The 26,894-nt window shown below is 43.0% G+C and overlaps 2 protein-coding genes across 3 annotated transcripts in view; both read left to right on the forward strand.

The window, feature by feature from the left end:
* The first annotated feature begins 6,887 nt into the window (after nucleotides 1–6,887).
* On the forward strand, nucleotides 6,888–10,328 carry LOC311259712 (uncharacterized protein). Its single transcript, XM_084357003.1, has 3 exons — nucleotides 6,888–6,951; nucleotides 9,057–9,226; nucleotides 9,495–10,328. Exons 1-3 carry the CDS (start codon nucleotides 6,934–6,936, stop codon nucleotides 9,628–9,630), a joined length of 324 nt encoding a protein of 107 aa, XP_084213129.1. The 5' UTR covers nucleotides 6,888–6,933; the 3' UTR covers nucleotides 9,631–10,328.
* A 13,260-nt stretch (nucleotides 10,329–23,588) lies between these two features.
* The window catches only part of LOC311260161 (sodium bicarbonate cotransporter 3-like), a 51,076-nt gene continuing 47,770 nt past the window's right edge, over nucleotides 23,589–26,894 (forward strand). The window contains exon 1 of one of the 2 annotated variants that reach the window (XM_084357686.1): nucleotides 23,589–23,784. In XM_084357686.1, coding sequence (XP_084213812.1) covers nucleotides 23,740–23,784 — 45 coding nt within the window. In that variant the 5' untranslated portion in view covers nucleotides 23,589–23,739. The remainder of the gene's footprint in view (nucleotides 23,785–26,894) is intronic. The other variant, XM_084357689.1, reaches the window with a different exon arrangement.

Genomic DNA, 26,894 nt, shown 5'->3' on the forward strand with positions numbered 1-26,894 from the left:
GCCTGGATAATTTTGTTGTAGATATGACTCTGGAGTTGTGCCGTGGGGAAGCTCACCAGCTCCAAGTCGTTGTCGCTGCAATACTTCAGGGATTCCCGCCAGCCGCCTGCCACTTCTCCAATTTTTACGACCTCTGGAGACAAGATGCAACCCCTGAAATCTTTTCAGATGAAACAGAACAGAAACAAACTGAAGTAAGAGCATTATTGATCAGAAACCAGTCACTTATAAACCATTTTGTGCTGATGGAAGTACAACAATTAGCCAACAGCTTGGCAGCTTAAATAGCTCATTTTGTCCAAAAAGACGGCATGACCCTTCAGTGGTAGTGCTCTGCCTCCCTGTGTCCTCATTGGTCGTGTTTGTGTAGTAGATCTGCTGCCTGACAGAGGTACAACATCAACTATGGGGAGCTGGTTTTAGTGCTAAAACGTTGTGTGAAATATTCATAAACCAAAAACTCAGGAGTTTAAAAGTTAAGACAGACACACTCCTTATCATTCCCCTGCTCTGTAAAACTCAAATTGAAGGTGGAGGTCCTACCTGGGCTTTTACTGATGATGGGGGCTGGGTTCCCAAACAGAGCACCTTTCCTAATTCCCACAAAGTACACCGCCATTTTGGAGGTGCCAGTGTGCCAGATGACGTTCTTTCCCGAGGCCAGAGCAACAGCTGTCGAGACAAAGTCCGTCCCGACCAGCTGCTGCCACTCTGGACTCTCCAAAGGAAGACTTCCAACACGAACCCCATCAGTGAAATCCTTATGGACCAGGATGACGGCAAAGTTCTCAACGTCTTGGATGGAGTTTATTATGAAGCAAGAACCAAAGTCTTTCTCAGAGATCAGAGTGAAGAGTGCGCCTGGACGGTAGAGGACGGCTGTGCCAGCTGTCTCGACCACCGGTGAGTTTGGATTATAGGGTATTACCTGGTTGGATCCGCTCTCTGACAGAAGCACACTTGTTTTGCCTTCAGCGTTCTTGGCCAGAAAAGGAGGGATGTAGAACTTGAACCGCTCCTGTTCAGCCGGAGGCAGCAAGGTGTACAGCTGCCCACAGGTGCAGTTCTCCCTGATGGCGCATGAGTGACCGAAAAGAACCGCCACCGGCTCGTCGGCTTTCACAACTCGCGATGCATCTTCTGTTGTTAACAAGACCTGAGCGATGTGCAGGGGCTGAAGTGAAAACTCCTGGGGCTCTGCATGTTCAACAGTTACCTTGTTGTTTTTGTCAGTATTAATGATAATGAGTTTGAATGGGCCTCTTTCAGTTACAGTGCGTGTTACCTTATTTGCGGGGTGAGTGGTTCCTTCAATCACGGGTACCGGCGGGACGAGGTACTCTATGCCCAGTTTGTCATCAGGTCTTAACAGTGTAGTCTGCACACTATCTTTTTTAAGGTAGACGACATGGACAGTGATTAAGTTGTTGCTGATGATTTGGACAGTTTTGGTAGAGAAACCTGAGCCCAAGAGCTCCAGTGTTGCCCAAGGTTCGTATTCCCAAGTCTCTCCAGCATTCAGAGTCCTTGTTGGTTGGCTGGAATAGACTTTGATGTCGACCTTGGTGTTCGGAAACAAGGCAGTGATTCTGATCTTGTTTTCTGGTGCGTCAGGATGATAAAAGGCAATGTTCTCCGGAAAAGCAACAACGAATTTCAGACCGGTGCTGTTTTCAGATGGAGTGACTGTGGATTCTGGGAAAAGAAAAATCTTCAGTCAGTTACCCAATAAAGATATTTCCTTCATCACAAGAACGGATATTGACACATTTTGCCGGGATGAGACTAAAAAGTACATTTTCTTCACTGGATACTCGTCAGTTGAGGTACCTATTAAATACTTGGTGCTTTAAAGGTACAGTAGAATTAAACACTATTATGTGGATAATTACTGGGAATATTCGAGGAGAGAAGAAACAACGTTAAGACCACTGACAGGTGAATTTAATAACATTCATCACCTCGGTACAATACAATGATCTGCTGGAAAACCTTCGACCCGTAGACCCCCTCATGGCAGCAGCACTCCCTGATGGCAGTGGTTACATGCTGGCATTCCGACATCCCAAAATTCCGACATGTCACCATTCCGACATGCGAACGCTCCGCCATTCCGACAAAGTTTCGTCCCGGCCCTCCGACAAGACTAATACTAACCCAACCCATAACCCTAACCCTTTTAAAAGATGTGTCGGAATGGCAACATGTTTAAAAAACAAAGAAATACCGCCATTCCGACCTTAGGAGGAAAAATTTGTCGGAATGGTGGGACGTTTAATTAAAGGTATAAGTGTTGCCATTCCGACACTTAGGGCTTCATGTTGGAATGGCAACATGTCAGAATGGCGGTTGCCCCCCGATGGCAGTGCTCCCCCCAGCAGGACAAAGCTTCCTGCAACACCACAAAAACTGGCCAAAGTCCTCAAGATGTCTACCTGGCCTCCAAATTCCCAAGATCCCAATACAAGGAAATATCTGCTGGATGTGCTGAAAGAAGTCCAATCCAGAGAGGCCACACCTCGAAAGCCACAGGACTCAAAGGGTCCACCACCAACGGCCTGGTGCCAGAGAACACCGGACACCTCCAGACTCCTGTTTCCATGTGTTGACGGATCAGAGCCCAGTCTCGAATCATCAGGCTCATTCCAGAACATCCAGTTGTTGCTCAGTTGGGTTGGGATCTGGGGAACTTGGAGGCCAAGTTGACGCTTTGAGCTTTTCCCATGTTCCTTCTGGACACTCTTGAGCAGTTTTTGTTGTGTCATTGTCCTGCTGCAATCACGGGGTGATGGCAGTGGCCTTTACATCTGCCAGTCTGGCTCTACTCTGTTTGTTTTGACACATCAGCCCAGCGAGGCAGGGATTTGCATCTCCAATACAACAGGGCTACCTGCCTGAAGGTGAGTCTTTAACTGACAACGCTCTTGTCTTGAGTCGTGTCAACGAAGCGGCTGTAAACACTCTCAGCAGCAGTATCACAGAAAGCTCCATTAATTCAGAGGCAAACACATTTAATTTCCTGTAAATTCTTCACAATAAAACTCCTCCGTTATTAAGCTGTCCAAAGCTTTTATTGTGAAGCATCGAAATCAGGAATGTTTCACCAATGAGTGAAATGCAGCAGATATATGAAAGGATGAACAGGGACACTGGAGATAAACGAAAAAACGTCTCTCTCTCAGGTTTCACAGCAAAATCACGAGTTGAGGCTCGTCAGCAGTAGAAAGGCTCCTCTGCTCTGCAGCTGTGTTTGAGTGGTGGTGCATGTCGAGATGCATGAATAGCAGGTCTCAAAGTTTCCTGTTGTAATCTTGATTGTGATCAATGTTAATCACCTGTTAGTCCTTTTAGTGTTGTGGCTCATCAGTGTATAACCGTAATTATGGTTTGACGTATTGTAAAAACAGGAACGTTTGATAAAACTGTCAAACTGTCAAATGTTCTTACTTGTAAAATTATTCAAATGATTTGCAAAATACTTGCCAATCAATATTCTGTGAATCGACTCACTGATTAATCAACTAATCATTTCAGCTGTACACCGCTTTGATTTATAGCAAAACATATTTTATAAACTCTTCCTATGTAACTAAAGCTGTCTGAGAGTAAACAATCCTGTATTTCTCCTCTGACATGCAGCAGAAAGAAGGATGACACGCAAAGACTCAAATAAAGTACGAGTACCTCACGTAAAACACTTGAGTAAATGTACTTAGTTACTCTCCTCCTGGGTGTTTTACCTGAGTTCAGAGCTGCCAGCAGGAGCAGCAGCAGCTCAGGACACATGATGGCACCAGGATCAGCAGCGATGAGTCCGTCAGGATGAAGCCAGTGAAACCTGGAAACAACAGGCGGGTTAAACAGAGATGTCAAGTCAAGACCATCGATGTTACTTTATACTTGTACTCATTCGTCTGACAGCTTTAGTTACTTGTTACTTTTCAGATTACCCTTTTCACCCCCTTCCTCTCCCGGTTACTGCAGTCCTACCTGCAGAATCCTGTCAAGGTGTTTTAATAATGATATTATTGTCCAATCTATCTAATCAGTTCAAAAAGTATGACAATGATTTAAATTTGCATTATAATTATTGATAATCATTGAAGTAAATGTGATAAAACAAAAAGCAAATATGTTTATTAAAGCTTATTTATTATTTCTTAATTTCTTCTCAATCAAAAAAATACTTTTAAACAGTGAAATCCTGACGGACTCAAGAAACTGAACTGAAAACTACAAATGAACACAGACGAGTCGAGTCTGTAGTCGTGGCTCAAATCAACTCCAGTCTCAGGTGAAAATACTCCACTACAGGTAAAAGTACTGCGTTTAAAACCTTACTGAAGTAAAAGTACTGTCAAAATGTACTTGAAGTATGAAAAGTTCAAGTACTGATGCTTCAGTGTCTTTTATTAATATTCCTGCAACATCAACATATCTGGACATCAAACGCTTAAACGTAACTAGTAACTGAAGCTGTCAGACAAATGAAGTGGAGATGTGGTGGAGTGGAAGAATGAAATACCTTGAACTTGTCCAAAAGTAGATTAACTGAGTAAATGTACTTAGTTACACGCCACAGTCCTGATCAGATACAAACAGTGAAACTGAGTCGTGTTCTGGTGTTTGAGGTGAAGTCTTACCTGCTCGTCAGTCGCCAGCAGCCGAATGTTTTCTTCTTCTTCTCTCCTTCAGACGTGGAAACAAACATTTGTCAGTCAAACACGAAGTGATTTGAAAGAAGTTTGCATGAGACTCACGTCAGCGCTCACGAGGAGGCTGAAGGGCTGAACATGTCCTTTCTGAAGGAGGAGGAAGCCCAGGAACAGGAGGCAGAGGTGGAGGAGGTGGAGGAGGTGGAGGAGGTGCTAGCAGCAGCAGGAGTTAATATTAGTGTATTAAAAGTGACGTTACTAAAGGTCAGGAGTCGCTGATGTTCTGATGTTCTCACCTGCTGCAGGTTGTTTGTTTGTCTCTGATCTGACCTGGAGTCAGTTTGACAGTCAAATCAGCTCGAGCTTCACAGACTCTGACCTCGTGTCCTCTGATGGACTGAAACTGCCAGGATCAAAAATACATGAATAAACTAGAATGGCAGACAGTAGAGTGCATACCTCCACCACGGTCCAGTTACCTTCATCCACTTCAAATTTGACTCCATACACCAGATTGTTTTCATCCAGATGCATGAATTATTTGACTCATGACTCATGTATCTCACAATGACAGAGGACATGAGAAACCATCCATGAATCTGTTCCTTCAACTGGATATGATACGACACGACACGACACGACACGATACGATACGATACGATGCGATGCGATGCAATGTGATAGGACGTTATCAATCCTGAGGGGAAAATCTTGCGCCAGAGTTTGCTCAGAAATTCTAGTAAGAAAAGAATAAAAAATAAAACAGAACAAATTAATAAAATACACTTCATCAAATAGAATAACAATAAAAAACAGGGACATTTAGAAAAATAAGTAAACTAGAATAAAACACAATTATGTGTCAGCTCCACCTGTTTGTTGTCGTTTCAGACACAAGATGGCGCCACAGACTCTGAATCAGTTTCACCCCGTTTGTGGACAAAACCTGAAAATGATCACTTATCATCAGAATTTATCATAAAACATATTAATGATGGAGAAATGTGGTATTTTCTCCTCTAGTGGTAACTGGTAAATAGTATGTGGACACCTGGATGTCCACCAGTTACCTGACTGGTCAATAGTATGTGGACACCTGGATGTCCACCAGTTACCTGACTGGTCAATAGTATACTGTGAGCCTGACTGCTGTTCAGTCAGACTCACAGTCGCTGGTCCAGTTCATCAAAACACCTCGGGGACATGTTTTAGGTCATTCTGAGGAAAGTGGGACATTTTTAGTGAGGACACCTTCTGACAGACATGTTGGGGGACTGGGGACAGTTTTATAAAGTGAGGACAGTTTTATATAACTAGGACACTTCTGGAAAGTTTAGACATTTTTTTCAGAAGTTTGTCTTCAGAGTCGACTTTTCAATAAACATTTTCAGTCTAACTCACATTTAATGTGAATAAATCAAAAACTGGATGTGATTTATTAAAACAGAATAAGTCATGTGAAATGTTTAATTCTTAATTAAAGTTTTGGACGGGGAGGTGCTGTTTCCTGTCAGCCATTAATAACCTCGTTATAATAACCAGGAGAGACGAGGTTTCTGGGTTTCTGGGCACTTAAACACACACACACACACACACACACACACACACACACACACACACACACACACACATTGTCCTATTTCTATTATTGCTGTGACAGTCAGTTAGATAACAGTTACACAACTACACTCAGCAGAATTAACAAGGTTTCAGTGTGTGTGTGTGCGTGTGTGTGTGTGTGTGTGCGTGTGTGTGTGTGTGTTTTGTAAAATCAGGACATTTTTTGACATTTTAGTGACTCTTTGTGTTTTTGGATTAAGATTACAGTTGTTTTCCAGGTAGGAGCTGAGAATTCTGGGTAAATATAGAATTTCAGATGACTGTGTGTGTGTGTGTGTGTGTGTGTGTGTGTGTGTGTGTGTGTGTGTGTGTGTGTGCGTGTGTGTCTGTGTGTGTGTGTGTGTGTGTGTGTGTGAGTGTGAGATTATTGTCTCTGAACACACTGATCACGTGCGTGTGTGTCTATATATATCCGTACACTGAATGTGTGTGTGTGTGTGTGTGTGTGTGTGTGTGTGTGTGTGTGTTAATCTTTAATCTGGCTCTAGATTAGATTTTGCAGAACGTCTCTAACAATTACATCATTGTGTATCTTTAGCCCCGCCTCCTGGTGACATCACACATAATGAGGACAGACACACACACACACACACACACACACACACACACACACACACACACTTCATCTCTCTCCAGCACCGGCAGCGACAGCAGCATCATGGCGACCTTCGTCTCAGTGAGTACAAGAAAACGTGATTTTGTTTAAAACTCTTCATGTGATTGATCCTGTGACTGATCCTGTGATTGATCCTGTGATTGATCCTGTGACTGATCAGTGGTTTTATTGGTGATAGCTGCTTTAATAACTGTTGATCTGTAGCGACATCATCAACGTTTCTCTGAGTTTATATGTCGAGTTTCACAAGTTAAATTAAATTAAATGCAAGAACACTTTCAGAAAATGAATGAATATATTTCACACTTTTACTGCCTTCAGTGGTGGAAAGTAACTAAGTACATTTACCCAAGTACTGTACTTAAGTATAATTTTAGGGGGGCTATTTCATACTTGTACTTCATTACATCTGAGAGTGAAATGTTGTACATTTTACAAAATATGATGCATTTAAATGAATTATAAAGATTAAACTACTCAACAGTATAAAAATACTTAAATGAGCTGAAAATTAAATCAGATACAACATGAAGAGAAACTCACAGTAATGATACTTTAAAGTAATCTAGTAATATAATATCACACAGTGTGTCATACTTCAGTGTGTCAAAGTGAAAGTCTCTCATATGAAGAGTACTCGAGTAAAAGTATCTGATATTAAAAGTACAAATAAAAGTAAAAGATACACATATTTACATGTATGTTTGTATATTTTGCTGATGAAATTAATTTAAAAATGTTCTACTTTGGCTCTGATGTAATCTGTGAAGTAACTAGTAACTAAAGTTATGTATTAAATGTAGCCGAGTAGAAGTATAAAGTAGCAGAAAATGGAGATACGCAAGTAAAGTACAAATACCTAAAAACTGCACTTAAGCAAAGTACTTGAGTAAATGTACTTAGTTACATTCCATCACAGATATCACACGTACATTCTGCTGAGTACTTTTACTTTAGCTACATTTTGCTGCTAATACTTCTGTACTTTTACTTGTAGTGAAGTATTTTTAACTTATAGTAGTTTTACTCTCGAATACTTCTGGTTTAAAGTTCTCTGTCCGTAGTGTTCACAGTGTGAGATGGTTCAGACGATTTATTTCATGTAATATAATTATAGACTCATTTATGTTTGTGATTTAACAGAATACTTTTACATTTTCTCCATAAACTGTATTTGATAAAACTACAGACTGTTGTTGAGTCAAACAAAGATAAAAACATATGAATTATTATTTAGAGAGGACTCTAATGATTTGGTTAAAGAGTTAAGACAAACTGAAGCCTGACGGTCAGCGAGGCTCATCACAGCTGCTCCTGTTAACGAGGTGGGCGTCTAATTAAAGCAGAAGTAGGTCTGTGTCTGTGCCGGGCCCCCGGGGGACCGACCCAGACACCCGGCTCCTTTTAGATCTGACGTCCTGAAGGACCGAAGCTGCTTCATCTGTCCGTCCGTCCTCGTGTGTGTCAGCGCTCACAGCTGAGTTTATATTGAACACAGAAGGGACTTTGTGAGGGACTATTTTCAGCGGCGGATGAATCCACACAAAAATGATCAGCGGACAAACAGGGAGAGTTCACATTGTTAGCATGCTAAATGTTAGCCCGGAGAAATCATTTAGCATGCATGTGTACGTAAGGGCACTCACACACTCTGCAAGGAAACGCTCACACTATGTTGAACAGCCTCCCGTTAGTTGAAGTGAAGAAGCCTCCAGAGTCCAGTTGACTGCGATACAGAACTTAGAGGTACCAGGACCTGGACGACTGAGAACCTTCATCAACATAGAAGAGAGTTGTTAAGATTAACGTGAGCGTGTGTACTGCGTGTTAATATGATGTAGTACATGATGTAGAGGTTTACTGTGGTACTGAGCACCACACACAGTTTGAACACATCTGAAGACAACTTGACCTCCGGCTCAGTTTGTCTCTCCATTATTCATTCACAGTTCAGCTCCCTGACATGTAATGAGCATCACAGCCTCATGGGGGCGCTACAGTCGTGTGTGGAGGTCTCATCCAGAGACCAGAGGAGAGAGCAGCAGGTCACAGACTGGACACGCAGTTTACTTTAGTATACATTTACTGCATATGAACTGTCTTCTTCTTCTTCTGCTTCTTCTTCTTCTCCCTCTTCTTCTCCTCCCTCTTCTTCTCCTCCTCAGCTGGCGACGTGTCATCACTGTCCCCTGGTGTCGTCTCGTCGTGGTCTGGTCTACAGAGATTCTCTGTCGGTTCTGTCCAGGAACCTGAGGGCCCCCGGGGGCCTCCATCGACCCCCCATCACCGGGCAGCAGAGCCTGGGCCACAACAAACACCGCTGCAGACTCACCAGGTAACACACACACACACACACACACACACACACACACACACACACACAGGTCCAGTCTGAAGTCACCTGACAAACCACAGTGAGCGGCTTAATATTATACACAGTAGTATTAGTACACAGATGTAGTAATAGTTACAGTATTAGTAGTAATACTCACAGTATTAGTACACAGTTGTGTAGTTTTTCAGCAGTTACGTCACTTCCTGTCTGGACATGAACCAGTCTAACCCCTTCAACACCGCCGCTCTCTCTCCTCTCTGCCTCACAGAGCTAAACTCCCAGAATCCATTGCTCTGGCTCGCTCCAGGCCGGCAGGCAGCATGAAGCACCTGGTCCTCGCTCACCTGAGGAAGCTGCTGACGACAAGCCCTGCCCAGCAGAGGAGCCTCCACCTGCTCGTCTGACACCTCCTCCACCCGGCTGCAGGAGAGCAGGCCGTGATGATGATGATGATGATGATGGTGATGATGATGATGAGGTGCTGGACCAGCAGAGGGCGCCGCGGTGCCTCAGACAGACAGACACAGTGTTTCCTGTCTGCAGACTGAGGAGCTGAAACTGATCCTGGATCAGATGTGACTCAGAGCTCATCAGCCGACATCACGCTGGCAGAAGTACTCAGATCTTTTACTTTAGTAAAGGTAGTGATAGCACACTGTAAAAAATACTCAATTACAAGTTAAAGTACAAAAGTAATATCAGCTAAATGTGAGTGAACGTGCTCCTGCAGCTGGAGATGATCATAAACACAGTAAGTGGTTAACTCAGCTTCATAAACTGATTCATTTAGAAAGTAACTAACGCTGTCAGAGTAATGTAATGGAGTAAAAAGTACAACATTCATCACAGAAATGTAGTGAAGTAGAAGTGTGTCAAAACTGTGCTTAAATATAGTACTCGAGTAAATGTACTTAGTTACATTCCCTCAGGTGAACGTGGACATCAGACCAGACGAGAGCTTCACACCACGTCTGTTTCTGAGGGACGAGTCTGTGTTACAGTAGTAACTAATAAATACTCTGATTACTCTGATGATCGTTGTGTGTCTGAGGGACGAGTCTGTGTTACAGTAATAACTAATAAATACTCTGATTACTCTGATGATCGTTGTGTGTCTGAGCTTTGGTTTATTTCTCCTCCACAGATCGATTTGAAACATGTTTGACATCTTTTTAGATCTTTTAACACAAAACAATCTGAGATGAAGACGAACTCTCGCTTCTCATCAGAACCAGAATCAGAACCAGAATCACGTTTCCACATATGAGGCCTTTGTCCTGGTGTAAATGTAGCGGAGTGGAAGTAACGTAGCAGAAAATAATCAAGTTGAGTATAAGAACCTCAGAATTGTACTTGAGTACAGTACTTGAGTGAATTCTCTGCATAAAGGTCACGATAAACATAATGAGAGATCTCCACGAGTGTTATTATCAATATTACTATTGTAGTTACATCTTGATTTCTTTTTATCAATCATTGATCACTTTGGTCCGTCTGCTGACGAGTCTGTAACGAGGTGAGCGATCAATAAAGTTTTATCTAAAAGAAAAACAAACACAGAAAAAGATTCATAAATATAAACAGAAAATTGTTTCCACCAATGAAATGAAATTGTTTTCATGTCGAAAAAATATGAGAAGAAAGAAAGATTCAGATCAGGATCTTAGAAGATGGATCACCTGAAATTGTCCCTCGGGGCTTCCGTACATTATTTTAACATTTAAACGATATTTCACTGTAAAACTATTCGCTTCACATGTAACTGTGTTTTCATCAGTGATAAATAAAGCAGATGACTGAACACAGCTGCAGCGAAGGCTCGGTCAGAAGCAGACAGCTCACACAGACTCACACTGGATCAGTCCTCTACAGGTGGGCAGGCTCAGGTGAGACTCAGGTGAGACACAGGAGGGAGGGGCAGGTAATCACACAGGAAGTGAGGTGACCTGAGACAAGACAACATGTGAGCGACGAAGTCAAACAGGAAACAGCAGACAGGAAGCAGAAGGAGAACAGAGGGCTGAGCTCGCCCAACGAGCTGGACTGACAGAACCAGAGGATGAAGAACCTGAGCTGCGCCAGAACTTATGAGCCAACATGTTTATTAATGTAAAGAGTTTATAAAGAAACTTCTGATTGAATTAATGTCGTTAAACCACAGCTCAACTACACTTTATGTTCAGACGTGTTTTATTGTTTTGTTTGTTTATTAGGAGTCAAATTTCCATCATTTGTTGAATATTGATTTTTAGACATAAATATCATCAGAACATATAAATGTTAAAATGTTCTTTATAGTGTGAGCACCAACAATAACTCACTTCCTCTTGTGTTTTCTTATTTAGTAGAAGAACTGTGTATTAATACAGGAACATTTTCTGATTTTTAAACCAAAAAAGTCCTTTAGATCAAAAAATCAACCAAAGGAAGAACATGTTTGCATCAAGGAGATAAAGAGTTTAAGCACATATCGTCCTTCAAATATAAATTAAGAGGCTCATTAGAACTTAATGATGATAATAATAATAATAATAATAATAATAATAATAACGTATCTGCACTCCTGCCGTACACAAGTATAAAGGACTTTATACACAGTCCTAACAGCGATTTAAAATTAAACGAGCTCTGCCGTCTGTATCGTGTTGAACATAATGATTCTGAAAGAAAAGAAGCTAAATGATGAAAATATGAAACAGTTAAGGTCAAAATGAAGAAATGAATCAGTTAAAAAGTGTTTGTAGAAGCTGAGGTGGAGACGATATGATCGATGACATGAGCAGACCATCAGGGTTTATTCAGCGTCGGTGTGTGGAAGGACAGTTTCCTTCACGTCTCCAGGACAGACACCAGGAGAGACACCAGGACAGACACCAGGACAGACACCAGGAGAGACTAGAGTCGACCAGAGGGACGAAGAACAATAAAAACATAAATCTGGAGGAAACTCACTGTGAAACCACAGAGAGGTTCACGGTGATGTCTGCAGCACCACTCTGTCGATACGCTGCTGAAGAGGAAGAAAGAAACCGTCGGCAGAAACTTCACTTTTATTAACGTGGAGAGAAAAACTCTGATGCAGGATGTGACGAGGCTGAAGCCAAACTGACAGTTCAGGTGAAGCTGAGGTGAAGGCAGGTCTCCATCTGCTGCACTGACTTTGTCTTCAGCTCCTGATTCTTCAGCTCCGATACAAACAAACAAAGTTCTGCTCGGCCCATTCGTGGTCTTTGACCGCCATCTACTGGTACTATCACGGTACTGCACCACAGTCTGAGAGTAGAAACCAGAACATGATGAACATGATGGGCCTGATGGGCCTGTGGAGGCTGTGGCTCAGCGGCACAGAGGACTGTGTGTGGATCACAGGTTGGTGGTTTGATTCTCAGCTCCTCCTCTACATATGTGGAGGTTTCTACAAGTGGGATTTTATTTTTTTCTAAAAAGCCTTTTTCTTCTCCAAAACTGTGACTTGACCAAAGATCCCTGAGACCAGCTCAGTGGGTTAAACTCTGAGTTCACACTAACGAGTGCAGCACAACGTTGGTTTAATGCTAACTGACTCCTCAGAGCTGCACCTGCACCACGTGTCCGTCAGTCTGAAGACTTCTCACTCTGTTTTATTAGTTGACTTGTTTTAATATTTTGTTTGACGAATCACTGAGCCGGCTGTTGTTGGAGTTGTTACACAGATCTTTAGTCTTTGAGCTCCCTCTGGTGGTATTTCAGCTGTACTGCACCAGCGTCTCTTTCTATAAACCAGAACATGCTGGGTTACTGGAGCAGCTGTGGCTCAGTGGTACGTCAGCTGGACTACTGTTCTTAAAGTTGCTGGTTCAAATCCTCTCTCCTCCTGTACAGTCTCCAACAATGCTTTAAGCAGTAATGTTGTTGAGAATTACACTATATTAACCACATCTTTGTTACTCGCCCGTGGCTGTGACATGGTAAAATATTGAGTAGATTACTTTATAACAGTCACATGATGTCAGCTGATCAGCACTGATACGTTCTAACAGCTGTGAGATCAATGATCAACGTTGTTTATCGAACACACTCGAACACGTGAAGCAAAAACTGAAAAGATGTTCCAGCCTTTCAGAAAGAAAACATTTCTATTAAACTGCTGAAGGTTAACATAGAGCTTGTGACCTGCAGCTAAACTGCAGCTCAACTCTGGAATTGAACCAACAACTTTGCTCTGTGCAGGTAACAGACAGCACCACTGAGCCACGGCCTCCTCAGCCTCCTCAGCAGCATGCTGATGTTCATTCATGTTCATTCATGTTCTGGTTTCTACTTACAGACTTTGGTGCAGTACCGTTGTAGTACCAGTAGAGGGCGGTCAAAAACCCCAACTGAGCTGAACAGAACTGTGGTGCTTGTAGATGTAATGTGTGTGAAGTTGGGTCCACTGTCCGAGTGAAAGGAAACATCAGGACGAGTCGACACATGAAACAAAGAGTGTCTACCTCCACCTGAGAGACGCTGATCACATGTGAACAGAGACGTGAAGGTTTCCTGCAGCTGTGTCTCATTAAACAGACACAGTGAACACCTGTGTGAGGCACACAGTCTGCTCAGAGCCGGGCCCAAACAGCACCAGAGGACCAGCTGGGGATTGAACTCACAACCTCTTGCATCCTAAAAAGGAGCATTCAAACCTGACGTGTTTCCACTGAGCTGTTTACTAGAAGATCTTTAGACTGTGAGCTTCACACTATATGAATAAAGTGTGACCCTTCAGAATAAAGTTCTGGAGCTGTGACTGTGGTGTTTTTAGAGCAGCTGAGCAGGAGAACATAAAGCCCGTCGGACTCTGAGTCTGAACTTTAGTTTGTGTTTGAGTCTCTGAAGACATTTTCACATGTTTGTCTCTTTGTGAAGTTTTGTGTTGGACTGATGCTGAATGTTGTGTGTTGTGAGTCCTCAGCAGTGTGTTGTAGAGATAAAGTGTAACAGCTGTTCACATTCACACTGATTCCTCTCAGCTTCGCCGTCCTCCTTCAGTCTCGTCGTCTTGTCTCTCTGCTTGTTGGCTGTCTTCAGCGCTGAAGATGGTCCAGTGGTTTAAGACGCCGCCCGGTGACGTGGAGACGCCGGATCGACCCTCGCCTCAGACGACTACAGGTAGGACCCAAATGTGTGTCTGTGTGTTGTGTATGTGTTCAAAACAAAAACCCACAAAAAACTCAAAAACTTCAACTCGCGTCTAAAACTTGCGTCCGTTGCGTTCGCCGTTGAAATTTGCACCGTCTGTGACAGAGTGGACCTGGGAGGAAAGAGTGAAGGTAAGTCCGGTGGAGCTCGCTAGCTTGATAAAAGCTAGCGAGCAAGACTGGTTTCATTATTTACTTTATTTTAGTTTGAAGTTGACTTCAGTCTGTCGTGTGTCAATGAGACAAACATGTTGAAGTCTTTTCTCACGTCAGACGTTTTGTTAAAGGTCGTACTGAATCATCATCGTGTGACATCATTTTTAAAAATAAAATGTCTTCAGAGTCTCTATTGTCTCTAAAAACATTATTACGATGTGAATTAATAGTTTCAAAATGTTTGTCCATGTTTGCATTTTAAGACAAAACGCTCGTGGCTGCGTGTTGATGCTTACTTCGTTCTCATGCAGATGAATCTGCACGGCTGAGCAGCTCGGACAGAAACAAAGTGTGGTGAGTGTCTGAAGCTGCTCAGGTGTCACATCAGGACAGAGCTCATGAACACTCTCGCTGGCAGCGTGTCGGACTCTCGGCCGTCCTCACGTCGGTGCTGGACCGAACAGTAAACAGGATGATGTTATGTAACTCACAGGAGGTCAAAGGTCGTCTGGAATATTAATTGAAAAGCCGTGTGAGGCCTCGACTCCTGCTGACGCCTTTAATCTGCTCAGTTAATGAAAAGCAGACAGAGTGAAGCTGCTTTTACCTGCAGGTCAGCAGGTACACACACACACACACACACACACACACACACACACACACACACACTTCATTACCTGGTAATTATGAGATATAAAATATTATTGTCAATTATAATAACTTTTTTATGATTATTTTAGACAAAGACGGAGTAAATAATTCTGTTCTCGTGATTAAACGTCCTGTGTGAAGGATTTAGTGACATCTAGTGGTGAGCTGGCAGATTGAAACCAACTGAACACCCCTCGCCTCATCCTCCATCATACGGTGGCCACTAACAATGTGAAAAACAACAGAAGAAGAAGATTGTGATGATGATGATGATGAAGAACGTAGAATAAGAGGAGGAGTAGGAGGATAGAGAAAAGGAAGAAGGAGAAGAACAACAACAACAAAAGGAAAGTAGGAAGAGTAAGAAGAAGAAGAAGAGTATGAAAACAGACTCATACAGACTGAACCTGGACCAGACTCATACAGACTGAACCTGGACCAGACTCATACAGACTGAACCTGGACCCGGCTCATACAGACTGAACCTGGACCCGGCTCATACAGACTGAACCTGGACCAGACTCATACAGACTGAACCTGGACCCGGCTCATACAGACTGAACCTGGACCCGGCTCATACAGACTGAACCTGGACCCGGCTCATACAGACTGAACCTGGACCAGACTCATACAGACTGAACCTGGACCCGGCTCATACAGACTGAACCTGGACCCGGCTCATACAGACTGAACCTGGACCCGGCTCATACAGACCCAGACGGTACCCAGAGGCTCCGGAGCTGCTTTGTGGGAGCAACAAAGACTTCAGTGTAATGAAATAATCTGTCAGGATTACGGCCGACAGGAGCAACAGGAGGGAAACGCAGCACAAACATGAAGCTGCTGATCTCAGATAAGCTCTTCAAAAGGTCGCTGGCCTGTGAAACTGTGTCAGAGCTCATTCAAACATGATTTAGTCCTTTTTCAACAATCATAATTTTGTTTTCCATCGTCGGCTGAAACACCTCAGGGGTTCCCACAGGACGCGGTGCATTCAAGGCCTGTCTGAAAAATGACTTCCCTGCTCTCCAGGCCGGTTTTCATAGAAATATCAACACAATATTCATCTTTTACAAAATGTCTGTATTTGTTTGATTTTCCTTCAGTTTGTCTCGTCTGCGTCATCACGTCCACAAAGCCTTTCACAGCACTGTACTGTATTGTGTAATGTGACTATAATTCATATTTTCAGAGCTTTATAGTGAGTTTGATCTCATTGTTAATTTGTTCAGACACAACTTTACTGCTCTGGCTCACGCTCAGCGCTCTCACAGCTTCGTTTCACCGACTGATGAGCAGCAAACAGCAGACAGACACCGCCAGAGAGCAGCTGGTGAACATGGTGGAGCGTTCAGCAGCTAAACACAGATATTTCCCTCAGGAGCTGCTGGAGACCAGAAACACCTGACTTCCCATCAGCATGGAGGAGAAAATGACTGAGTTCACAGTTGTAGGTGAACTGTTCCTTTAATGTTGTGGTCTCATCTTGTTTCTGCTGAAAAGATGAACACAGAGTTACTTAACGTCCACTGTGAATCTCGTCTCTGCTGACCTCCAGTGGTTGAACTCTTCACCTGGCTGCTGTGACGGGCAGGTGTACTCCAGGATGCTGTGACGTCACTGGTGGGTGTGGTCAGAGATGAGACAGGCCAGAGGACAGCAAGTCATCTGCCTTCAGCTCAGCAGGTGTTTCAAGCACATTCACGGGTCAGCAGACAGTTTGTGAGGTGGAAACTTCGCTGTAGTTCAACAGGTTTTCTCTTTATTGCTACAACAGCGTCCATGAACACAACTCTCACTGATGTCAGTCCTCATGCTGCTCTGCACTTTCTCTTTTCTTCTACGTCCCTGGAGACTTTGTTAATGTAACTGTGACTCACTGTGGACACATTAACAAGCTCTGCAGGAAATACATGCATTTAACATTGTGCTCAATATGATAATCTATACGAGTGGTTCTCAACTAAAACAACAAGTAATGAGTTGTTTTTTATTTATTTATTATATCATCACTTTGTACACATGAATTTTCCAGCACAAAGACAAATCCAACACCCTGTAAAGTCCTTTAAGTCTTCCAGAGAAAGAGAGGTGAACACCATAAAGACGATCTTTAGGTAACACAGGTATGAGAACAGGTTTCTCCTGGAGATGTGGGCTTGATTGTAGCCACTGAGGCAGTGATATAGATTAAAATAACTTGACTTGACAATAAACTTGAAGAACACAAAATCTTCAGAAATCCAAAAACTTTCCGGCTGTAATGATCTGCAGACAGGGTGCAGTTAAAGCTGCTGAAGGCTGCGAAGACAAACGTGATCAACACAACCACCAAGTTATATATTTATGTGACCAGCTGTCATATTTGCAAGAAACCGGTCAACTCTTTTCTCTTGCTCAGTGTGCCAGATGTTCAGTTACACCTCTGCCTCCCTTAGTAATACTGGTACATGTATTAAGTGTAGTTTATTTGTAGTGTTGGAGGCGAGGCTCAGTGAGTTGGAGGCTCGGCTCCGCAGCATGGAAACTCCGACTGTAACTGCTGCAGTTAGCCACTTAGCTAGTGTGGACCGAGCAACCGTAGCTTCAGCTAGCCGTCCCTCGGCAACTCCCGAGCAGCCGGGACAGCAGGGCGGCTGGGTGACTGAACGAAGGAAGCATAATACCAAACCAAAGCCCACGTTACACCACCAGCCGCTTCACGTTTCAAACAAATTTTCCCCACTCAGCGACACACCCGCTGAGAAACAAACTCTGGTTATTGGCAGCTCCATAGTACGAAACGTGAAGTTAGCGGCACCAGCGACCATAGTGAAATGCATCCCAGGGGCCAGAGCGGGCGACATCGAATCAAACCTGAAACTGCTGGCTAAAGCTAAACGTAAATATAGTAAGATCATAATACATGTCGGCGGTAATGACTGCCGGCGACGCCAGTCGGAAGTCACTAAGATTAATGTTGAGTCGGTGTGTAACTATGCCAAAACAATGTCGGACTCCGTAGTTTTCTCTGGGCCCCTGCCAAACCTAACCAGTGATGACATGTTCAGCCGCATGTCATCATTCAACCGCTGGCTGTCGAGGTGGTGTCCAGCAAACGATGTGGGCTTTGTTGATAATTGGCGGACTTTCTGGGGAAAACCTGGTCTCATTAGGAGAGACGGCATCCATCCCACTTTGGACGGAGCGGCTCTCATCTCTAGAAATTTAACCCATTTCATTAGCCAACAACCAGCCTGACAACCCAGAGTTGAGACCAGGAGGCAGAGCTGCAGTCTTACACGCTTCTCTGAGCTTCCATTAGATCAGTTGCACACCCAAAACTTCATTGAGACTGTGTCTGCCCCCCGACCACCTAAATTAATCAAATTAATCAAATCAAAAGTCCACAGAAGAGGAGTTGTGCATGAAAATCTAATAAAAATTAACAGCAACTCTGCAATCTCAAAACAAGACAAGAGAATTAAATGCGGACTCCTAAATATCAGATCCCTGTCATCGAAAGCTGTACTAGTAAATGACTTAATTTCAGATTGTAATATTGATTTATTCTGTCTTACTGAAACTTGGCTGCATCCTGAAGAATATGTCAGCCTGAATGAATCCACTCCACCCAGTCACATTAATACTCACATTCCTCGAGGCTCCGGCCGAGGAGGTGGTGTTGCAGCTATTTATGACTTAAGTCTGTCAATCATTTCTAAACCTAAATTAAATTATAACTCATTTGAAAGCCTTGTTCTGAGTCTTTCACATCCAACGTGGAAAACTTTACAGCCAGTTCTATTTGTTGTAGTGTATCGAGCACCTGGTCCTTACTCAGAATTTTTATCTGAATTCTCTGAGTTTTTATCAAGTCTAGTCCTCAAATCAGATAAAGTAATTATTGTAGGTGATTTTAATATTCATGTGGATGTCGTTAATGATAGCCTTAGTACTGCATTTATCTCATTATTAGAATCTATTGGCTTCTCTCAGTGTGTACATAAACCAACTCACTGTTTTGACCACACCCTTGACCTTGTTCTAGCTTATGGTATCGAGATTGAAAATCTAACAGTTTCTCCACAGAATCCTCTTTTATCAGACCATCACTTAATAACTTTTGAAGTTCTATTACTGGACTACACACCATTAGGCAAAAACTCCTTCACTAGATGTCTATCTGATAGTGCTGTAGCTAAATTTAAGGAAATTATACCGCTGGCACTAAACTCAATGCCATGTCTCAATATAATAGAGGACTCCTCCACTAACCTCAGTTCCTCACAAATCGATCATCTTGTTGATAGCACTGCAGGCTCATTGCGAACAACACTGGACTCTATTGCCCCCCTGAAAAGGAAACCTATAAAGCACAGGAAGTTAGCACCCTGGTATAACTCGGATACCCGCAAATTGAAGCAAACATCACAGAAATTTGAAAGGAAATGGTGTTCCACCAACTTGGAAGAATCCCGCTTAGCCTGGAAAGATAGCCTTAAAATATATAGGAAGGCCCTCCGCAATGCCAGAGCAAGCTATTACTCGTCATTAATAGAGGAAAACAAAAACAACACCAGGTTTCTTTTCAGCACTGTAGCCAGGCTGACAGAAAGTCACAGCTCTACTGAACCATGTATTCCTACAACGCTCAGTAGTAATGTCTTCATGAGCTTCTTCAATGATAAAATTTTAACTATTAGAGACAAAATCCATCATCGCTTGCCCTCAACTGGCACTATTGTATCTTTAAACACAGGAACCTCAGAAACAGTTGTAAATTCTGACTTATATTTAGACTGCTTCTCTCCCATCGACCTCCACCAACTAACTTCGATGGTTTCTTCATCTAGACCAACAACTTGTCTCCTAGACCCCATCCCAACTAGGCTGCTGAAAGAAACTTTACCTTTAATTAGCACATCTTTACTAGAAATGATCAACCTGTCTCTATTAACAGGATACGTACCACAGTCCTTTAAACTAGCTGTAATTAGACCACTTCTTAAAAAGCCTAATCTTGATCCAGAAACTTTAGCCAACTATAGACCTATATCCAACCTCCCTTTCCTCTCCAAGATCCTTGAGAAAGCAGTCGCCAACCAGCTATGTGACTTTCTTCATAAAAATAGTTTATATGAGGATTTTCAATCAGGTTTTAGAGCACATCATAGCACAGAGACGGCACTGGTGAAAGTTACAAATGACCTCCTAATCGCTTCTGACAAAGGACTTGTCTCTGTCCTGGTCTTACTAGATCTTAGTGCTGCATTTGATACCATTGATCATCACATTCTACTACAGAGACTGGAACACTTAATTGGCATTAAAGGACCCGCATTAAACTGGTTTAAGTCCTATTTATCGGATCGATTTCAGTTTGTACATGTTAATGATGAGTCATCCCTGTATACCAAGGTTAGTCATGGTGTTCCTCAAGGCTCCGTGCTTGGACCCATACTATTCACCTTATATATGCTCCCTCTAGGAAATATAATTCGGAAACACTCCATAAACTTTCATTGTTACGCAGATGATACACAGTTATACCTATCAATAAAGCCAAATGAAACTAATCAGCTTACTAAACTCCATGCATGTCTCAAGGACATCAAGACCTGGATGACCTGCAATTTTCTGCTGTTAAACTCAGATAAAACCGAAGTTATAGTACTTGGTCCTAAACACCTTAGAGATGCATTATCTAATGATATAGCGAGTTTGGATGGCATTAACTTGGCCTCCAGCACCACCGTCAGGAATCTGGGAGTTATCTTTGATCAAGATATGTCCTTCAACTCCCACATAAAACAAATTTCAAGGTCTGCATTTTTTCATCTACGTAACATTGCAAAAATCAGGCCCATCCTGTCTCAAAAAGACGCAGAAAAGCTAGTCCATGCATTTGTTACTTCCAGACTGGACTATTGTAATTCTCTATTATCAGGCTGCCCTAACAAGTCTCTAAAGAGTCTCCAGCTGGTCCAGAATGCTGCAGCACGTGTACTGACAGGAACTAAGAAAAGAGATCATATTACTCCTGTACTGGCCTCTCTGCACTGGCTCCCTGTAAAATCAAGAATAGAGTTTAAAATCCTTCTCCTCACTTACAAAGCTGTTAATGGTCAGGCACCATCATATCTCCAGGAGCTCATATTACCCTATCACCCAACTAGAGCATTACGCTCCCAGAACGCAGGATTACTTGTAGTTCCTAAAGTCTCCAAAAGCAGAATGGGAGCCAGAGCCTTCAGTTATCAAGCTCCTCTTCTGTGGAACCATCTTCCTGTTTTGGTCCGGGAGGCGGACACCCTCTCTACCTTTAAGAGTAGACTTAAGACCTTCCTCTTCGATAGAGCTCTTAGTTATGCTGCTATAGGCCTAGTCCGGGGGACAATGACACACTGAGCTTCTCTCTCCTCCCCTCTCCTCTCCTCTCCATCTGTATACATTATGCCTGTATACATGCCCCATCTCTGCATGTCACTGACTTGCTTCTTCCCCGGAGTCCTTGTGCTTTCTAGTCCTACAGGCTCCCTTGGATCCTGGCCGCGCCCGGGTCGTGGATCGTGGATGCGCCCACTGCTATGGCCCTGCCTGATCGTGGATGCGCCCACTGCTATGGCCCTGCCTGATCGTGGATGCGCCTACTGCTATGGCCCTGCCTGATCGTGGATGCACCTACTGCCATGACCCTGCCTGACACCCACCACTACTGTCGCTAATATTAGTCACATCTCTGTTACATACGTTCCACTACTATTATCGTACTGCATTGCTACATACCATCCTTGCCATTGATCATTACTACTGTTATCACTAGTAATCACATTTCCATGTGCATTTCATCATTATTGCTGTAATACATCTTTGTGTACTTTCACTCCTGTCAACCATCGCTTATAATTGAATACATTGTGATCTCGTTGATCTGCTCTGTACATGCGACATCTATTGCACGTCTGTCCGTCCTGGGAGAGGGATCCCTCCTCTGTGGCTCTCCCTGAGGTTTCTTCCGCATTTTTTCCCTGTTAAAAGGGCCTTTTTTGGGGCAAGTTTTTCCTCACTCGAATCGAGGGTCGAAGGACAGAGGGTGTCGTCTCTGTACAGATTGTAAAGCCCTCTGAGGCAAACTGTGATTTGTGAATTTGGGCTATACAAATAAAATTTGATTTGATTTGATTTGAACTACAATGAATACCACACATTTATTTAAAGGAGCAGTCTGTAGGTTAGTTGAAGAAATGTTAATGAGCAGAGAAAGATCCTCATTGACTGATTTACAAATCTAAACAAACTAAATAAACAAACTCTCTTTGTTTTTATGACTGAATAAACAAACTGACCTTAAAGGACAACACACTTTATACTGTTTTACTTTGTTTATACGTGGCGGACCCTGCCACCTTTCTAGCTTTAAACAGTGTTCTGGGACCTTTTGTTCCTCTGAGAACAGCTGGTTTATTCACTTATGGAGAAAGTTTGTATTATTATCTAAAATATTTTTAATTTTTCTCCAAAACTACAGACTGCTCCTTTAAATCACCCACATTGACTCAACGTGACAGAATTATTACCTCATTAATGTTGTAAAAATTAAAATTCAGAGTTTGAATTTCTTATTTAAAACTACATATTGTCCTTTAAACTAGTTAATTTAGTCACTTGATTATTTAAAGAAAATAATTTTTGCTCTTTAAAATTATTAAAATGTTCTTGGTTTGTGAAACAATCTCAGGATTTAAGGATTCAAAGGTTTATTTACATATTGCCCATCATTCATCATCTTTGTTTCTTCATAATTGGTTTATTACTGATAATTAACAACAGTTACAGTAGAAAAAGGAAAATGATTACATATTATTCTTTTCTTTTTTCTTTCTCTGCTTTTATTTTGTAGCAGCATTTCAATCTCAGTTTGTTTGTTTTTTTACGCAGTTTGATAGTTTTTAGTTTTTTAGGACACGTTTGTACCTCTCCTGCAAAAACTCTGTAACAACTGCATTTTTAATACGAAAAGAATTAGACACGTTATCCTAAAATTAACTAAATGTAGGGACCACACACACAAACTATTTGTATAGTGGTACAGATTAGATCGACTGAGGGAAAGAAAACATCTTGTTTGAGAATACGAATTTGGAAAAATAAATATGACGGATAAAAAATGTCAAAGTGTAAAATGTACATATGTTTTATATTTATTTATATTATAATTATTATTATACTTATAGAGAAATAACAACATGGGGCTGGCTGCTCAGGCGCGCGCTGACACTGCAGGGGAGGAGAAAACTCCCATGCTTAGTTACCGGCATAGCCCCGCCCCCTTACACTTTCCGGCTCGAGGATTGGTGGAAGTAGCAACATCGCTGCCATGTCAACGGGGAAGTGAGCTGTCAATCAAAAAGAGGCGGGCTTGCAGCTGGAGTTGATATATTGCAGGCAGTTGTAAAGTCGTGGCGGACAGACCCGGGCTGAGAGAAGCAGCCGGCCGGCCGTTAGCTCCTGGGTGAAGGACCTGCCCGCGGACAGGAAGACGAGCTCTCACGACGCTTTCTGGAAATGGAGGACGACAACACCGAGCAGATGAGACCGCTGCTCACATCTGTAAGTCCACACTTTCCCCCCCAGTGAACCTGTTAGCCGGCGGCTAGCGGCTCCTCCGAGGCTGAGAATTACCTCAGAACCGAGACTGAGGAGAACCCGGAGGCTTTCTGCCAACATGTCTGACGGAGAGAAACACAAGACACTGTTGTTGTTGTTGTTGTTGTTGTTGTTGTTGGAAATGTTCGCGGACGGATGAGTCCTCCACCCGGCTGGAAAGAGCCGTGAGGAGGCGACTGCTTTTGTTTTTAAGAGACCACGCTTATGCCAGGAAGTGAAGTAACGATGCTTTCCCCTTTCTATGAAGAAGTGAACCTCACAGAACCCCTTTAAAAAACATGGTGATTCTCGGTTCTGATGCTCTCGACACATCTGTGTGAGTTCTGAAATACTTTGAAAAGTCCATTTGGACTCTTAGGCAGCTGCCCTTACATTCGGCATGAATCACATCCACCCAGCAGGACTCTGTTAGAGATCAGTTCAGCTCTTTTTGTTCGCATTGAAAACATTCATCTCACTCTCTGCCTCGTTCGCGCAGTTGAGGCGAATAGCTTGGCCGAAGTTAAATGCATGTTTTTTAATTTAGATCCGGGCTCATTGAACTCTTGTTTACACGCCGAACACAAGACGAGTCTGTCATTAATCGCAACAACTTGTTTTAGTTGTTGTATAATGCACCCAGCGTTGTCGGTAAGCATAAATGCGTAAAATTAGCAAGTTAACTAATGGAGTTTGGTTTGGACTGTCAGAACCATCACTGGTTTCTCCCGTGTCAGTGGTTGGTAAGAGCAGTGTTTAAGCAGACGACCGAGGCTTGAGCTGCTTCATCACTGAACGTGTGTTTGAGGGAGGAAGTGCATCTCAAGTTTGAAAGTCCCCTGAACAGTTGGCAGAGCACGTGCAGATGAGTGTGTTGTGACGGGATGGAGTGAGTCACCTCGTCATCCTTTGCCTGGAGGAGAGTGAGCAGGGAGAAGCTGGGGTGAGGCTGATGCCCAGTGCGAGGGCCCTTGAGCAAGGCACAGAAACAAAACCGGTTCTGATGATGCTGGCTGAGAGGTTCCTCACTGTCCTGCAGGATGCTCCTGTTACCATGGAGACCAGACATGAGTCACTGTTGTTCAATGAAAAAACTGGGATCAGATTATTGATAACTTTGCTGCCGACTGTCTCTGTGATGCTGCTTTTCATCCTCAGGATCAAACCGAAAGCTCGTTTCAATCAGTTTTCGACTTAGAATCGAAATCGTTCACTGGTTAAAAAGACAAATGTCTCATCAGCTGTTACTAATTATTAATTAATGTTAATTACAGAGCTCAACATTTGTGAGGGAAGCAGCTCCACTCTGTTACATCACTGTTTCTGTAGTTTAAAAACTCTAGCAGAGTGAGATGTCTCTTTAATAGATGATCTCTCATCAGTGTCTGGAGTCATTTTAACTACTTTGATTTACATTCATATCAGATCAATAATTTAAAGTCACAAACGTGTTGGTTTTGAATCTGGACCTACAGCAGTGGATCAAGAAGCTTGTAAAGAGTCAGAGTCAGGAGTCAGTACGTCAGATAATCAATATTCAGATCAATACACCTGATCAGGCCCAGTATCAGAACAGACTCGATAGTAAAGGACTTTCAGTGAAACAGAACTTGATCATGACATCAGCAGAAATAATAATATCATTATCCAAAGTTTCTATCAATACAAGTTCGAGCAGTCGACTGAATGAAAATGAATCGCCTATTCTGACGATTCGACAATCAATGAATCAATTTAGACATTAAAAACAAACATGTCAAACATTTTCTGCCTCCAGTTTCTTGAATGTGAGGATTTTCTGCTTTTCTTCATCATTTCTGACGGGAGACGAGGTCTTTGTGTTTTGGCCTGTTGGTTGGACAAAGGAAGAAATTTGCAGACGTCACTTGAGGCTCTGTGATGAACATTAAACATTTTTTTGGGTCATTTTAACGACTAAAATGATTAAACAATTAATCGACAGTGAAAATAATCATTGCAGCCCTTCTCTACATGTATGAAAGGGCCTGAAAGATTAGCAATGTTTGCGGCTGGTGCCAATATAAGACTCTGATATCGATATATCGGCAGATATACATCGATTTATTTGGGAAGCACTTCTCTAGTTTGTACCTGTGTGTACCTGTGTGTACTGGTGCTGTGTGTACCTGTGTGTACTGGTGCTGTGTGTACCTGTGTGTACTGGTGTTGTGTGTACCTGTGTGTACTGGTGCTGTGTGTACCTGTGTGTACCTGTGTGTACTGGTGCTGTGTGTACCTGCGTGTACCTGTGTGTACTGGTGCTGTGTGTACCTGTGTGTACCTGTGTGTACTGGTGCTGTGTGTACCTGTGTGTACTGGTGCTGTGTGTACTTGTGTGTACTGGTGCTGTGTGTACTTGTGTGTACTGGTGCTGTGTGTACTTGTGTGTACTGGTGCTGTGTGTACTGGTGCTGTGTGTACCTGTGTGTACTGGTGCTGTGTGTACCTGTGTGTACCTGTGTGTACCTGTGTGTACTGGTGCTGTGTGTACCTGTGTGTACTGGTGCTGTGTGTACCTGTGTGTACCTGTGTGTACCTGTGTGTACTGGTGCTGTGTGTACCTGTGTGTACCTGTGTGTACCTGTGTGTACTGGTCCTGTGTGTAGCTGTGTGTACCTGTGTGTACTGGTGCTGTGTGTACCTGTGTGTACTGGTGCTGTGTGTACCTGTGTGTACTGGTGCTGTGTGTACCTGTGTGTACCTGTGTGTACTGGTGCTGTGTGTACCTGTGTGTACCTGTGTGTACTGGTGCTGTGTGTACCTGTGTGTACCTGTGTGTACTGGTGCTGTGTGTACTGGTGCTGTGTGTACCTGTGTGTACCTGTGTGTACTGGTGCTGTGTGTACCTGTGTGTACCTGTGTGTACTGGTGCTGTAGGTCCAGCAGAGCAGCACTGAGCTCTCAGCCTGTTGAGTGTGACTCTGCCTGTTTGTTGGTGTTGTTGCTGGTCTGCAGTCGCTCTTTATCACTAGCAGATGTGTTTTTGTAAGCGGGCAGGATTCCTCTGTAACACCGCTCACTTCCTGTGTGTAGTCGCTCCATGGAAACTGAGG

Source organism: Pagrus pagrus, assembly GCF_965226575.1.
Source record: "Pagrus pagrus genome assembly, chromosome: 7".
Classification (NCBI taxonomy): domain Eukaryota; kingdom Metazoa; phylum Chordata; class Actinopteri; order Spariformes; family Sparidae; genus Pagrus; species Pagrus pagrus.

What these genes read in the sequence shown, in the direction of transcription:
- LOC311259712 (XM_084357003.1), top strand. An exon ending in CACCGCTGCAGACTCACCAG is followed by an intron (nt 9,227 to 9,494) that starts GTAACACACACA and finishes TCTGCCTCACAG; the next exon opens with AGCTAAACTCCCAGAATCCA.